Here is a 17222-nt window from a genome sequence, read left to right on the forward strand (position 1 = left end):
CCAAGAAGAACAAGTTTTCTCCTTCCTCCTTATGACTCCCTTTTAGATACCTGAAAACCGCTATCATGTCTCCCCTCAATCTTCTCTTTTCCAAACTAAACAAGCCCAATTCTTTCAACCTTTTTTCGTAGGTCCCATTCTCTAGACCTTTAATCATTCTTGTTGTTCTTTTCTGGACCCTCTCTAGTTTCTCCACATCTTTTTTGAACTGCGGTGCCCAGAACTGGACACAATACTCCAGCTGAGGCCTAACCAGCGCAGAGTAGAGCGGAAGAATGACTTCTTCCTCGAGTGTCCCCGTGGGTGCTCCACGATAGGTGTCGGGCTCGCCCCGGCGCCGCAGGTCGGATCTTTCCAGCAGTTTCTGCCGGACTGCACATGCGCCGGCGCGCGCCGCTCCCTTGCGCGCTCCCAACCGCGTGCGCGATCCGGTCCCCGCCAGTTCCTCTTTAACCGCCATCGGCTGCAGACGGAATCCGCTCAGGCTACGGCCAGAGTTAGCGTATTTAATGTTTTTAAAGTGTTTAGAGCTTCTTTTTCAGTCTTTAGCTTAACTTAGCTTCTTATTGTTTTCAAAACAAAAAAAAAAAAAAGAGAAAAGAGTAAAAAGTAAAGTTTTACAGCCTTAGTAGCGAGCGGAGCAGCAGAGACATAAGGCCATTAGGCCTCCTGCCGTAGCAGGCTAAGTCCGAGAGGGGAACAGGCACAGAGAAGGTGCTGAGTACCCTGTTAACAACTCAAAGACTCACCACAATGTCCTCTTCAGGATTCAAAGTGTGAGTCATGCCGTAAAGTGATGCCGGCCTCCGATGGGCACAGAAATGCTCCTTCTGCGCAAAGCTCACAGCCAGAGCAAGGAAGGACAGAGAGATGCAGCTGAAAATGCTGCTCTTTGACAAGGCCCTCCAGCCAGACGCGCCGGAGCGGCCTCAGCAGGAGGGACCCGCAGGGGCCCATAAAAGGAAAGCTGCTTCCCTAACCCCATCAGCGCAAAAACGGAGGAAGCTTTCACCAGCCCGATCCCTGCCGGCAGCCACAGCGAGCGGGACGGGTGGAGCGCATAGCCCCCAGCCGCAGTCACAGCTGAGCGGTGGCGCTGCGGAGACGCACGTGGCAGAGGCTGAGCCTCCGATAATCAAACAGCCGCCCCGCACCATGGGCAGGGCGGCGGCCAGGCAAGCTCCGGAACCAGCGGCACCGCAGCTAGCAGCACCGACCCCCAGGGAACCGGCGGTGCAGAGCTCGCAGGCACACAGCCTGCAGGCACCGGGGGAGACCACCCGCGCGGCACCGCTGCGAAACATGCCGAGCGCGGCGCAGACAGCGGGGCCGAGATCCCCGGCGTGGAAAGGGGCGGAGCCAGCCCCACAGGGGAGGGGAAAGGCAGCACAGAAAACCCGGCACCGCAGCCCTTCTCCAGACAGGGCTGCAGGGCTACTCACTCTAAGCCCTCCACTTATGCTGCAGACTCCAACGAGGCGGCAGGGGTCACCTCCAGTATACCCTGAGCCCCCATCCCCGTTCCTACAGCCAGCATCACCATGGCTCAAACCACCATCGCCCTTCCTGGGCTTTGAACCCCTGGAGTACTGCCACAAATCAGTCTCTCCATTATCTCAATCACCCAGACGATCTCGCTCCCCCAGACGCAGGGGGTATGCGCCTCCAGAGTGGTCCAGATCTCCATCTCCGGAACAGTGTCCGTGTTGCCATGGTCGCCCCTATCACGCGGGGCATAGACACCATAGGCATACTCCCAGGGACAGATCCCCCCAGACGTTTCAATATCCCCGAGGGCAATCGCGGACGGGGATGGAAACGCAGATATCTCAGGGGGAGTTGATTCTGGAACCCCGAGATTTTCCCTCGCAAGTATCTAGCGAGAGGATGTATCACCGTCAACAGGACCCAGAGGGGTCCAGAGAGGCTTACCCTAGCGGTTCCTTGCTATCTTCCCCTGATGAGGCCATGGCCCCAGGGGACGTCCATCCTCCGGATGATCTCAAACAGTTCCAAGAGCTGTTTAAAAGGGTGGCCTTCACGCAAGGCATCCAAACAGCAGAGGTGCAGGAGAAACACCATAAGCTCCTTAAAAACCTGAGACCTCCGGCCTCTTCCAAAATAGCTATTCCGCTGATGAAGCAATCGTGGAGTCCGCCACCACAATATGGCAGACCCCTGCGTCCACTCCGCCTATTAACAAGAGAGCGGATAAGAAGTACTTCGTCCCGACGAAGGGCATGGAGTTCCTGTTCAGCCACCTGCAACCAAATTCTCTGGTGGTGGAATCGTCTCAACAGAGGTCGAAAACTCAGTACAAGACAGGGGGAACAGACAAGATGCCAAGAAACGAGAGTTGTTCAGCAAAAAGGTCTACTACTCCTCTACCCTAGTGTTGAGAATGGCGAATTACGCAGCGCATCTAGCGAACCATAATTTCGACAACTACTCCAGGCTGACTTCCCTCATGGACTCGCTTCCAGAGGACAAGAAGCCGGTGCTCAAGGCCATCGTGCAGGAAGGCTACGCAGCCTCGAGGACAGGAGTTCAGATTGCCCTAGTCGTAGCGGATACGGCAGCACGCTCAACAGCTACAGCAGTGGTCATGAGCAGGGAGTCCTGGCTCCAGACATCGGGTATCCCGAGGGATCTGCAGGCGAAGATCGTTGATCTCCCCTTTGACACGCAGAAGCTGTTTGCAGTATCAACCATAGCGTCCCCAGTACCACAGGGGCTACAAGCAAGGGCAACATCAACAGCACCAACGGTACAGAACTCCCAGGCGACGTTCTCAACAGAGCCGTGCGTCCTCGGGGCAGGGCCAAAGGCCACAAGTTTGACACACAGATCGAGGGCTGCACTATCCCTACCATCGCCTCCGACCATTCTACAACCAGTGGCAAAAGATCACCACAGACAAATGGGTACTGGAGATCATAGCCACGGGTTACGCAATTCCCTTCCAGTCGCTCCCACCGCCACGACCTCCACCCAGACCCCACCTAAAGGACGCCTCCCACGAAGCAAGACTCAAGCAGGAGGTAGGCCATCTTATGCTTATAGGGGCAGTGGAAAGAGTGCCGGGGCAACTCCGAGGGAAAGGGTTCTATTCAAGATACTTCCTCACAGAGAAAAAGACAGGAGGCTGGAGGCCCAGCCTAGATCTTCGAGGCCTCAACCGGTACGTGCACAAGTAACGCTTTCGGATGATCACAGTCGCCTCTATACTTACGGCACTAGACGATGGAGATTGGTTTGCAGCCCTTGACTTACAAGACGCGTATTCCCACATAACTATTCACCCGGCTCTCAGGCGTTTTCTCCCGGTTATGGTAGGCAAAGAACATTTTCAGTACAAGGTTCTGCCGTTCGGCCTCTCCTCGGCCCCCAGAGTCTTCACCAAGACCTTGGCAGTGGTGTCAGCCTACGTGCACAGACAGGGGGTGTTTATATTCCCATATCTGAAAAAAAAAAAGAAAAAAGACTGCCTACTGAAAGGGGCCTCGAAGGAGGAGGTACTTCGCATGATACGCGTCACAGCAGACACGTTCTCTTCGCTGGGCCTGGTCATCAATTTGGCAAAATCAAAGATAGACCCCGCACAGGACATAGAGTTCATAGGGGCACGTATAAATTCCATCACAGCAAGGGTTTATCTATCAGATGCCTGCTTTCGCGCCATTGGTTCCCTCGTGCAAGTCATCACCTTCAGCCCTCCGGTGCCGGTTCTGACGTGCTTACAGCTGCTGGGCCACATGGCAGCAGCAACGTTTGTGGTACAGAATGCCCGATTGCATAGGCGCAGCATGCAGCACTGGCTGGTGAGTGTCTACAAACCGGCAGCACACACTGTCCACAGGGTGGTGTCGCCCACGACAGAGGTGCGCAGATCCCTGCAATGGTGGGTGAACCCCAAGAACATGCTAACAGGGGTGCCCTTTCACCAACCACAAATATCTGTTTTTCTCACTACCGACGCCTCCCACATAGGGTGGGGAGCACACATGGGCAAAAAGGTGACACAAAGACTGTGGTCCTCCACGGAACAGTCACTGCACATAAATACGCTGGAGCTCAGAGCAGTGTTCAACGCCTGCAAACAGTTTTGAGACCATATACAAGGCAAGTAGTCGGGATCAGTACAGACAATACCTCCACCATGTTTTATATAAATCGGCAAGGAGGAGCTCGGTCCCGTGCCTTATGTGCGGAAGCAGTCCGGTTGTGGAACTGGTGCATCGCCAACAATATAACGTTGAAAGCCTTGTATTTACCAGGCGCTCACAATGTGAAGTCAGACCAGCTGAGCAGGCGCTTCGCACTCACACACGAGTGGCAGATTCGTTCTGATCTGCTACGACTGATTTTTCACGCATGGGGATTTCCCCAGGTAGACCTGTTTGCCACTCAACACAACAAGAAGTGCCCACAATACTGCTCCAGGGCAGGACTGGGATGGGGGTCCCTCGGGGACACATTCGCGATCTCGTGGAGGGGCCCCCTGCTCTACGCCTTTACTCGCACAGTGCTTATCCACAAAGTCTTACAGAAAGTCAGGAGAGAGAGAGCCCGAATGATCCTAGTAGTCCCAACGTGGGATCGACAGCAATGGTTCCCCTTAGTCCTGCGCATGTCGGACCGTCCACCAATGCCCCTCCCGGTGGCGCCGGATCTGCTCACGCAAGCCCAGGGGTCCATAGTGCATCCACACCCCCGAGGCCTGCGACTGCAAGCATGGTTAATCCATGGCTCAGCTCCCTAGAGAGCACGTGTACGGAGGGGTGCAACAAGTCCTAGAAAGTAGCAGGAGGACTTCCACCAGGAAGCCCTATAAGCAAAAATGGACTCAATTCACTGCATGGTGTTCTACCAAGCAATTAGCCCCCCTTGCTGTGCATATACCTGTAATACTAGAGTATTTACTGGACCTCAAGAGAGGCGGACTCTCCCTATCCTCGTTGAAGGTCCACCTTGCTGCTATATCGGCTTTCAGACATGAAGAGGAAGGGCACACGGTGTTTGCCCATCCCATGGTTACCAGGTTCCTCAAAGGGCTGGTAAACCTATACCCCCCTCGGAAACCGCTTCCACCGTCGTGGAGCTTGGACCTGGTGCTTAATGTGCTAATGGGACCACCGTTTGAACCCTTAACCATGGTTTCCCTCCGTCTCCTTACGATAAAGATGACCTTCCTTCTTGCAATCACGTCAGCTCGCAGGGTGAGCGAGCTTGCGGCAGTTATAGCAACGCCACCCTGCACAGTAATTTCCAAGGAGGCGGTAACCTTACGGCTGCATCCAGCCTTTGTTCCCAAAGTTTCTTCAGAGTTTTATATTAACGAACCTATAGTTTTACCCTCGTTTATCCAAAGCCTCATAACTCCAACAAAGAGGTGCGCCTACACCTCCTGGACGTGAGGAGAGCGCTGGCTTTCTATATAGACAGGACTAAGTCCTTCCAGAAAATGGATAGACGCCTAGTCTCTCTCACTCCCAAATCAAAAGGAGAAGGTCTCTCTTCGCAGAGAATCTCGAAGCACATCGTATCCTGCATAAAAATGTGCTACAAACTTAGAAAGACTCCTTTACTGGCCCCGCCTAGGGCTCACTACACTAGGGCGGTGGCAGCATCAACAGCCTTTCTCAAGGGCATTGCGCTAAAAGACATTTGCAGAGCGGCGACCTGGTCATCCTATGACACCTTCGCCAAGCATTATGCCCTTCACAGGGTATTCCAAGAGGATACCCGTCTCTCGACAGCGGTCCTCTCGGGGACAAGCTGCACATAAACCGATTACCCATCTCCTATCTTGGGTTACTGCTGGGTAGTCACCTATCGTGGAGCACCCACGGGGACACTCGAGGAAGAAAGAGAAGTTACTCACCGTAGTAACGATGGTTCTTCGAGATGTGTCCCTGTGGGTGCTCCACCACCCGCCCATCCTCCCCGCTTCGGATCTCTGTTTAGTATTTTTCAGGAGCATCCGAGGCGGTTGGTCAAAGAACTGGTGGGGACCGGATCGTGCACGTGGCCGGGAGCGCGCAAGGGAGCGGTGCACGCCGGCGCATGCGCGGTCTGGCAGAAACTGCTGAAAAGATCTGACCTGCGGCGCCGGGGCGAGCCCGACACCTATCGTGGAGCACCCACGGGGACACATCTCGAAGAACCATCGTTACAACGGTGAGTAACTTCTCTTTCTCGTGTCTTGTTCACAACACACCTGTTAATGCATCCCAGAATCATGTTTGCTTTTTTTGCAACAGCATCACACTGTTGACTCATATGTAGCTTGTGGTCCACTATAATCCCTAGATCCCTTTCTGCTGTAGTCGTTCCTAGACAGTCTCTTCCCATTCTGTATGTGTGAAAGTGATTGTTCCTTCCTAAGTGGAGCACTTTGCATTTGTCCATATTAAACTTCATCCTGTTTACCTCAGAGCATTTCTCCAATTTATCCAGATCATTTTGAATTATGACCCTATTCTCCAAAGTAGTTGCAACCCTTCCCAACTTGGTATCATCTGCACACTTAATAAGCGTACTTCTATGCCAATATCTAAATCATTGATGAAGACATTGAACAGAACCGGTCCTAACACAGACCCCTGCAGAACCCCACTTGTTATACTTTTCCAGCAGGATTGAGATTGAGAACCATTAAGAACTACTCTCTGGGTACGGTTATCCAGCCAGTTGTGCACCCGCCAATGAGCTAGAAAAGCCATACCTCTAAGTGTAAAATTGAATGTGATAAAGCATATCGGTGAAGGACAGCATAACAAAGATGTGATGCAGGCACTCCATTTATCTTAGTCTACTGTGCATACTATCTACATGCAAAAGGAAAAAATATTGAAAGCTGCTGAGACTACTGTTGGTGGTGCAAATTCAACAATGTTGTCTTTGAGTAGGCACCCCATTATGCAGAAACTTGAGACACTTGTTGCAATGGATAGAGAATTCGGTGAAATGCCACATGACTCTTAGCTTTCTTCTCATAAGAGACAAGGCACTATCATTGTTTGAGCGATTGAAGGCACAGGCAATTGAAGAAAGTGATGAGACAGCCACGGATTTGAACTTTAAAGGCAGTAATGGATGGTTCAACCATTTCAGGAAGAAGGGACTCTTGCATAGCCTCAAGGTTACAGTTGAGGCAGCATCCACCGATTTTGCAGCAGGCAGTGCTTTTCCTGAAAAGCTGAAGAAAATTATCCAAGAAGGCAGCTACACTAACAAGCAGATTTTCAATATGGACGAGACTGGCTTGTTTTGGAAGCGGATGATGTCTCGTACCTACATCTTCAAAGATGAAAAACAAGCCAAAGGACGTAAAGCCTCTAAAGACGGGTTAACATTGTTGCTTGGTGGCAATGCTGAGGGTGACATAAAGGTCAAACTTTTGCTCGTATACCATTCGGAAAATCCATGGGCTTTGAAAGGTATTGATAAGATAAGCCTTCCAGTGATTTGGCATTCAAATAGAAGTGCATGGGTGACCCAACAAGTGTTTCTAGACCACATGCAGAGTTACTTTTGTCCTTTTGTCGAAAAATATTGCAAAGACAATAACCTGGACAACAAAGCACTTTTAATTGTTGACAATGCTCCAGGCCATCCAGCAACAATTCTTGATTATAGTAGCAATGTTCAGGTTGTATTTTTGCCTCCAAACACAACATCTTTGATATAGCTGATGGACTAAGGTGTCATTGCTACATTTAAGGCTTACTATATGCAGCTTGTGATGAAGTATCTCGTTGTTAGTTTGGACAAGAGTGACATGGTGACGGTCAGGGAATTATGGAAAAATTACAACATAAAAATGACCATTGAAAACATAGCAACTGTTTGGGACAAAGTGACAGTGAACACTATGAATGCTATTTGGATAAAACTTCCTCCTGAGGCTGTGCATGGCTTTCAAGGTTTTGAATCTGTGAACAAGGCGATCTGTGATGACATTGTACAGGTGGCAGCAAAAGCAGGTTTTGATGAGGTCGACACTGAAGATGTGCAAGGGGTGTTGGAATCTCACTCTGAAGACCTGATGGATGATGAGCTAATTCAACGAGAAGAAGAGCATTTGAAGGAGGAGGCTGAACATTTGAAAGAAGGGAAATTCGACAAAGAGGAAGAGCCAGTAAAAGAATTTTGCACAAAACAGTTACGCAATTTGTTCTCCATTATCGATAGTGCTTGTGCTTTGTGGGACGAAAACCATAGCAATTTTGAAAGAGCTCGGAAAACTAAAATTCCCTTGAAAGAATCGATTGAATGTTACAAACAACTGTATGATAGAAAGGTGCGAGGAGGCAAGCAGACAAGCATTGTATCGTTTTTTCTTCCAGCCATCCCTGCTGCTGCTGCTGCTGGTACTTCTGCCACTTCTGAGGCTCAACCTTCAACCTCTGGCATCTCTCATCCTGCCATTGCAATGGAAGAGGAAGAAGAAGATGACGTTGACGATCCAGAAATTATGGAGTGTGAAGAATGCAGCCACTCTTCATCCTCCTCACCTTTGCCTTCATTTTCTACTCCATTCACACCAATGCCACCATCACCAACCAACAAACAACAGTTACTCTCCTCGCAGTCTTTCTCACCTCATCTTATCGCCTTTTCACACAATGTCAACTTGTTCACTGAATGTGATATCATTTGCATTGTTTTCATTGATTTATTTTGTCTTTACTGTTCTGTTCTTCTTTGCATTAAAGGTTGAATTACATAAACATTGAGTATCATATGTATGTTTTGTTTGTGAGCATAGTCTTAAGTGTACTGTGTGTAATAGCTACGAAAGAGCTTAACGAGAGCAGGTAAACAGCCATATTATAGAGTAATTAATGAAGGGAAAATGCCTTGCTAGGTTGTGTTATGATAACTAATGTTAACTATTGAAGTAATTGTGTTTATTTTAATGGGATTTGGTGGTGTTTTAGCATAAATGGGTGTAAATTTTGGGGCTCAGGAACGCATAAAATTTTTTCCCATTGAAATTAATGGTAATTACGTTTTCGACTTACAAGAATTCACCCTAAGAGGAGTTTTTCAGGAACGAATTACCCTCGTAAGGCGGGGAGAGACTGTATGTCAATTGAAAATTCTTGGTCTGAAGGTCTTCTTGTCAATTCTAAACCTAGATCCAAGCCTGGGCATGCTGGTAATAGGGGCAGGTGGTGGGTCCTGCCCCAGAGCATTGGATAGCATTCGGGGCCAGATGTAGCCCTGCTGAAGCTCCTTCACCTTCTCCTGGACTTTCTCCATGCTGCAGCAGGGGGTGGCCTCATTACGTCAGAGTGTTGGTCATCCAGCTGAGGCTTGGGCATTACAGTGCTTCACCTGGGGGTCTTGGAGTAGAGTCTTCTCGCCCCACAGGTCCAGGAGAGTCTGCACCTTTCACCCAGTCCAGGAGGGACCTGCCTCTTGGTGCCCCATGCTGGCTCTTGGGCCTTTGAGACGAAATTATTGATCTGAGGATCTTCTTTGCCAGGAGGTCGAAATCCAGATCCAAGCTCACAAAGATCCAGCGCTTTTGCATCCTGTTTTGAAAACCTGTCAGTTTGGAAACCCAAAATCTTTTTTCTAACCTTTCTTAAGTGCTTTGTTACCCCTCCCATCAATTATAAAAAGCACATCTCTTATACATGGAAGCCAGACCCTGCCTGGAAAAAGGGACATTTGGTTAACACAGCAGGGGAATGAGGGAAATGAAATGTAGGAAAAGAAATGTGGGAAGATGTCGTCAGATACCCACAGCCACTTGCGGGGCATTTTTTTCCCATGCTGCACCAGTGAAAATAGGAAAATGCTACAGGGCTCAGGGAACTGGGGGATAGGTTCCCACAATACATGGCTGCAACAGTCAATTTAAACTATTTGTGTGTGGCAACAATAAATTGATTTTGTGGGGAGCCAGTGGGAAGGTGAGGATGCTCAAAATCGAGTTGATAAAACCCAGTGTTAATAAACTGATTTCAGTAAGTTTGATTTTAGCTCGTAGTGTAGATGCAGCCCGGATGTACATTAGGGTCATTCCATTTGTTTTCATTGTGATTATGCTGGTATAAAACTGGAGTAATGTAGTGGTGAATCATGCCCTACATCTGAACCATGTTGCACAGCCCCTAGATACAGCACATCACATCTTACCCAAAGTAGCCCTCACCCTATCTCTAGTAATCTTAAATACCGCCTGTGTAATGGTGAATCCATTAATCTAACACTCTCTGCCTTGACGCTTACTTCCAAGTTTAAAACATCCATTTTAGGGTTTCACAGCCCTTCATTTTCTTTTTGGTTGGTTGCTCGGCTCTGTGCGCGCTAGCAGTGACGGATAATGTATAGTCTTAGAATCTTGATCTCTGCTGTGCTGCTAGTGTCAATGCTTCAGGGGGCTGAATTAATTCTATTACATCTCTCTTCACTGCCAGCAAAATCATCTTAACAGGCCGGAGCATTTCAGTGCTTGAAAGAGTAATGGAAGGTGAGGGAGAGACCATATAGAAAAAGGTGAGGAGACAGGGAGATGTGGTAAAATAAAAAGATAGGAGAGAGATGAGCCAATTTTGTGCATCATGTACAGTACAATGTATCTTGGCATTAAACACTGAGCTTTTTTTAAATCAGTGGACCTATGCCATATTACACCAGCTGTGTATCTAGCTGTCTGGTTTCTAGCTGCACACAGTGTACTAGTATTCACGTGGACAGACTGAGGGCTAGAAGAAGTTGGCTTCTGTGGTTTCATCTGTGAATAAAGTATTCAGTCTTAGGACTTCATCCTGGTGCCCAGCACCTCAGTATCCAAGTATCTTCCCCCTTAAACTGGCATAGCAAGGTCCTTATGTTGGTTTACATGACTTGAGCATCTGGCCTGATGGCCTGTAGCCTTTAAAGTGAAGGATGTTTGGGTCTAATAGCTGCTTTGGGGGGCATTGCTGGAGGGGAGTATGTCAATTTACATTGGATTTGACTTTCAAACAGTGCTGAACATTGCTTTTCTCTCCTTTTCTAGGGAGGAATGAAATTTTGGCTAGTTTGTGTCCCCAGGTTTTTGGATTGTATCTGGTGAAGTTGGCAGTAGCCCTGGTGCTTGCTGGGGGTGTACAAAGGGCTGATGCTGCAGGAACTCGAGTGAGAGGTTAGTATTCTCGTGCGTAATAGTCCATTTCTTCCCTCCATACATGCAAAAATTAAAAATTAGTATTAGAGCAAATAAAGCTGCAGAAACAAAATCATTGTGAGTTAGGTTATTATTTAATCAGCATTTAGGTTTCCTATTTTTAGCTTTACTTTTTACTTTATTTTTCCAAAATAACTTAGGTGATAGAGACCAATTTTCAATGCCGCATTGAATAAAGTGTTAAAAGCAATTGTTTTAACTAAAATAGAGGCTCAGATAAAATGTAGTTTTATAAATGATGTTTTTAAATGATTTAGTAGTAGCACATCTCTAATGGTATTTAGCATCAGAATAGAATATTAATATTTCCATAATGTGAATTTCTGTTCTGCACTGAAGAGAAAAGATAAGGTTCACTTCACTTCCTAATGCCAGATTTTTCCATCTGTGATTGTCAGCATGTTTATCTTAGAACTGTTACTGTAAGCTATCTGCCTGCTGATTTTCCTTCTGTTGTTATTAGATGGCAAATGTGCCAGGTGCTGTATAGGTCATGGACTATGTAATCTAAAATAATGTATGTAGGTACAAGTATGAAATATATCTTTATACAAATGCTATAGCAGCCAAATCAAGTCATATATGTCCTTAAGGTAAAGTCATATTGTGTATATTATTTATATAAGACAATTAAATAATTTTAAAACTCTTTAATGAGGTACTTAGTAATCAAAATATTATATTTGTAATTGTTTTGTATTTGGAAATTACTAAACTTCATGATTTTTGGAGCTCTAACAAAATATTATCTAATAAGAAAAAGCCTGACTTTATTACTTATTTGTACAATAATTAAAGTAGTTAAATATTGATCATAACCAAGCTTTAACTCCAATTCCCTTCATTACTCAAGGTGGAAGTGAAAAATTTACCATAACTGGCATCTGCAAAACAAGTCTATTAAAATATGAAAATTAGGTCCCAAATGATTCTATAAGATTGGATATGTGATTAATTTAAATACATTTTGTGATGAAAATTGAGTCTGAATGCTGGAATGTGATTAGGTGCTAATTGCAAATTATACAATTTTATCACGTCTGAGAGATGTTATATACGACGATCTTGACTCTGAATTATTTATTGTGTCCTGTGTAAAGAGAGAAATTTTGTGAGAATTATAATTCTTATTTTAGTTAAAAACTTCCATGCCTTGTTTGTCTTTATAAATGTAGTAAAGTTACCACCTATGCAACCTTAAGCTTTATGCATTAATTTTTTCCCAAGGTGAATCACATCTTTTGTTGGTTGGGGATCCTGGCACAGGGAAATCTCAGTTTCTCAAATATGCAGTAAAGATTACACCTCGGTCTGTGCTTACTGCAGGAATCGGATCTACAAGTGCAGGTATCTGATGTTCTGGGTTTGCCAAGCAGCGTTTGCTCTTCATTTTTATTACAGTTCATTTGGGAGTCTGTATCAAACCAGAGGGGTGTTTTATGTGTCAGCAATGATGTAAGTTGCTCTTTATTGTCTTAATATAGAAAAAAATGTTGTGGTCCTGGACAAGAGAGGGTTGGGAAGGCTCCCTACAGATATCTGGGAATATATCAGACCCTATAGCCACATGTCCAATGGTAGGGACAAACTTGCTTCTCCTGAGCTCCTCCAGCGGAACATCCAGTTCCTCTGGAGGAGGAATCCTCCAGTGGTAGGATTTTTGTTAGACGATCCCCAAGGAGCCTCCCCCAAAGGTCATCCTGCTGTTGTTGCTTTTAGTTTTCTTCTCTACAAAGAATGTTTCTGGCCTATACTTTTACTTTTGATGGCTTTTTTTTTTTTTTTATTCTTCCAGAACAAATACACAGTGTGTGGCTGTTACACGTAGTAGGACCATTCTCTTTCTGCCTGTCTGAGACAGATCCTCTTTTCTCTTCCTACTCCATGTTTTGGGTGGATGGCAGGTTGAAAGTTAGCACTGCCCTGGGCTGCAGAAGTCTAAACTCTGGCCCATAAAGAAACATGTGAAGAGCAAGATTTCCCCCGTACTATGCACCAGATCACACTAAATGCCAGATGTTGTTAATAACTCATCCTGAGGAACAAGTCAAAGCCTCAGGTCCTTTGCCCACCTTTAGCAAAGTGCTCAGTTTGAACAAAAATACTGCACTACCTATATATACAAGAATCAGTATATAATTTTACAAGCAAAATAAAGAAGGATTTCAGTTGTCACATTTAATGGAAATGTGTTTCCAAGACAGTTTTGCTCTTCTGTTTCTATGACTTGGAAACATCGTGTTTAAATGGAAAGAATCAAAGAATACTTATTTCCCCAATCTATTAGGCCTGTCTATCATGTGTCTACAAGCCATCTAAAGAGGATTTGTCATTAAATATTATTGCTTCTCACTCTAAAATCAAAATCTTGGTGAGACTCTCTACAAAGGAGCCCCAGGCGTGTTTTGTGTTCAGGGTCACTTTTAATACACCCATCAGTATCAAAAACACAACAGGCTGGCCGTACTTTGGGCTTGTTGATGATTTCTCAGAGGGCCAGTGTCTGACCTGGGCTGAAAACCTTGCAATCATTTTTACATTATTGAACCCACCTTTGGCAGTAATAATCTCCACATGCCTGCCAAATTCTTCTACCTCTGCTTTGTCTTGATCTTCCAGAGCTGCCACTTGCATTTCAGATGCCACCTGATACATCTTCTTTCAGAAATGTAATTCAGCACAGCCAACTATCCTGGTGTGTGGCAGTGAAACTCTCTGGGTTTCCAGCTCATTTCTCACAGAGGGTCTCTAAAATCGCCTCTATGTCAGTGAGGCTTTTAAAAAAGAAAGGAAACCACCATCACACCCAGATTGCATTACACGTGCATCATACTTCCAACTTTAAACTCTTGTGGTAATGCTCATTACCACAGGAGATAATCAGGCTCACAAGTGGCTGGATGTGAAATTACATCTACATTCACTTTAACACTCCATATCACTACCAGTGTGATATAAAGGAGTCTTACTGTAACTGAGAATAAGGCCATTGTAACACTGCTGAATGAATAGAATTACTGAAGGAAGTTTTTTCAGACTTGCTTTGGATCCTAGATTTAAAATCAGTGTGTTATAAACCACAACCACCCACTTATAAAAGGAATATATGAGGTAAAACTTCATTTTGCTTTTCCAATTTATGTTCAAGTAGCTAAACTGATTTTGGTGGACCACATCAGGAAAAAAAAACCTTTGCAATAAGAATAGACATTAAAAAATACTGTTCTTAAAGGATGTCCAAGTGACATATTCGGGTAAACTCAGTTATAGAACTGAAATTGGTTCTTTATTTAACCATCATATAATTGAGTAATGTGCAGCTGATGTTTTGAAAATGGGTCACCCCAAAAAAGCTTAGCCTTGGAGAAACTTTGGGTGTTAGGGAGAAAGGGAAGTAAAATGGGGATTCCATTAACATGAACAGAATATAGATGCTTTCCATAGGGCAAAGAGAGGGTATTGGAAGAGTGTTTCCTGTGTCAGAAAGGGAGGCACCTTTTTGCTTTCTCTTGATTAATGGCAAATTCTAATGAACGCTAAGCAAAATAAGGGATACATATTTGCTAAGTGGTTGTTTGGAGAAGGGGCCCCATCTATTCTTTTCTGGTTAGAGTATATATTAAGATATTTGTTGGACTAATGATGTGAAGTCTAGCATATGGTTGAGCCCTTGATCTTTAGCCTTCAGTTTGACTGGCTGAGGGCTTATAATGAATACTTTTCTTTGGCCACAGTGTTTTATTTTCTTTTTGAGTTTCTGAACTGATTATACTTTTCTACCTAAAACATTGTAATGAACTTATTCTTTATGCAGCAACACAAACAGATGCTCAGAATGGTAACATTTGGAGAGTTTCCTTGTTAATGATTTTGCACATTTCAGATTATCCAGTTCCTGTTTTGTGTGAAGAAATAACTTCTAATTTGCAGGGTTTTTTTCCCCAAAGTAGAAAAACCCATTCCTTGAATCCTGTATTAAAAAGCAGTTAGTCACAATGTCAAAAATGTGAGTCTGAACAAAAATGTATGAATTGTTAACTCTTCACCGTAGGACTGAGAAATATTGCAGAGCAAGTTACATAGGTAGCTAACAGGTTTTCTATATAGTTTCCACACATTATCGTAGCATTCAAAACTGCCCAAGAAAATGGTGAGCTTGTTATTGAAGCAGTGAGTCTTCAGCTTTTTTCCACTCCTTGTTAGAGGAGGCTTTGCTTTGGATATCCACACATGTTGTTGTTTAAAGGTGGAGGAAGAAAATACAAACGGTCTGTGATTTTGGGAAAGCATTGTCATAGAGGAGGCTTTGAAGTATGCCCTGGAAGTGATCAGACTCTGGATTGGTCTGAATACTGAAAGCTCATTCACCAGCTGTTCCCACAAGTGTCAGAATAGTATGTTGCTGAATCTCATGTTTTATGGAGTTTTTGAGGTTTGTTGTCTATAGAAGAGAGTTGTCTGAGTAGGTCGTGAAAGCAGATGTGGTAGCTAATGCAGCTGGTCTTCATCTATTGATGACCTTGAAGATCAGGATTAAGATCTTGAATTTCCTATGGAAGTGGACTGGGAGCTGATGGAGGGGTTGGCTCACAGCAGCCCATCACAATGGGAGCATGAGTAACCATATTAGGTATTATTTGGGGCATCCAACTTCCTGCTGTCTTTGGACCCAGGTACAGTGAGTTGCAGTAATTCTGTCTGGAGATGACAAGTGTGTATCTCACTGTGACTAAATCCTTTTCCTAGATAACTGGAAGGTAAATGAAGGCATTTTACACAGGTAATGTTACCTTGTCTGCTAGGACAACTCCCTTCAAACAAGTAATCTTTATCAGGCGTATGACACCCTTGTGATGATGATTGGCTGTATCTGGGAAAGGAGGTGCACAGCAAAGTGTCATGAGTTTCTTGCTGAAAGTGGTCCTATGTAGATACTGAGGAGGGAGGAGGACAAAGCATAAATGCCTGTAGGAATCTACAGGTGAGGACTAGTTGTGGGAAGAGTAGCTTGTCCTGTTGTCAGTCTTTGAGTTCTGATGCTGTAGTGGTCACTGAAGCTATACCTTGTATCAGGAGTCATGGATCACATATCAAGTTAGCTGTAATGGAAGTTCCAGAATGGTCAGCGAGTAGGAGTTCAGAGAGCCCCTGTGTGCTGCTGCTCTGTTAGTGCTTATAGACAATGAATGAGTGAATGAAGCCTCTTCCACTTTTAGTGCCACAAGGCTATTTCTACACTATGGCTTGGTCTGAAGATCAGTTGTGAAGAATCCATGTTGTTGGAATTTGGGTGCTGTGTTCTGCTGACACTAGATTGTAGCTGTGATGATGGGAAACCCAATTACAGTAAACTCTTTGATTTCCAGCATCCACGGGACTGGGAGGTTGATGGATAATCAGATATTCTAGATAACAGAGAGTAGCTGACACTGGGTGGGAGAGCAGAGGAACCTGCCGGCTGTACTCACACGCAGCATGGAGGGATGCAGGGCAGCGCTAAGCAGGCTGCCCCCCCTCCCACCCCCAGTGGTGCAGTGTTGCTCTTGTACTCTGTACACAAACCCCAGCCCTGATGCTGCTTCTCCTCTGCTCAAGAGACACTAGGTGGGAGTGCAGAGAAGTGGCATTAGGGCTGGGATTTGTGTATAGAGCGTGAGAGCAACACCCTGCCCCTCACAGGGGCCAGCCTGCTCAGCACTGCCTGCGTCCTCCATGTTGTGTGTGAGTGTAGCCGGCAGGCTCCTCTGCTCTCTCTACGCTCCCGCCTGTTATCCCCTGACCAGAGCTACTGGGCTGTGAGTTACGCCGGTTATTTGAGTGTGCCGGTTACTCAAATACCAGTTAAACAACAGTTTACTGCATTTATTTTGTTCCCATCACTGCTGTAGTGTATTCCATGAAAAAATCTTTGTCTAACTGGTGGATGGATTCTGATTACATCTGGCAGTGGATCATTTTCATGTGTAAATTATTAAAAAGTCACATTTACTACAATGGGAGCTAGATTTGGATCCCATTACAATAGCATTAAAGC

At 45.5% G+C, this 17222-nt stretch overlaps 1 protein-coding gene across 6 annotated transcripts in view; it reads left to right on the top strand.

The window, feature by feature from the left end:
- MCM9 (minichromosome maintenance 9 homologous recombination repair factor) overlaps positions 1–17222 on the top strand; it is an 85578-nt gene that overhangs the window by 22735 nt on the left and 45621 nt on the right. For 5 of the 6 annotated variants that reach the window (XM_074990668.1, XM_074990670.1, XM_074990671.1 and 2 more), the window contains exons 6-7: positions 11021–11146; positions 12416–12535. In XM_074990668.1, coding sequence (XP_074846769.1) covers positions 11021–11146; positions 12416–12535 — 246 coding nt within the window. Of the gene's footprint in view, positions 1–11020; positions 11147–12415; positions 12536–12983; positions 13410–17222 lie in introns of those variants that run through there. The other variant, XM_074990673.1, reaches the window with a different exon arrangement.

Source organism: Carettochelys insculpta, chromosome 3 (genome assembly GCF_033958435.1).
Source record: "Carettochelys insculpta isolate YL-2023 chromosome 3, ASM3395843v1, whole genome shotgun sequence".
NCBI lineage: Eukaryota > Metazoa > Chordata > Testudines > Carettochelyidae > Carettochelys > Carettochelys insculpta.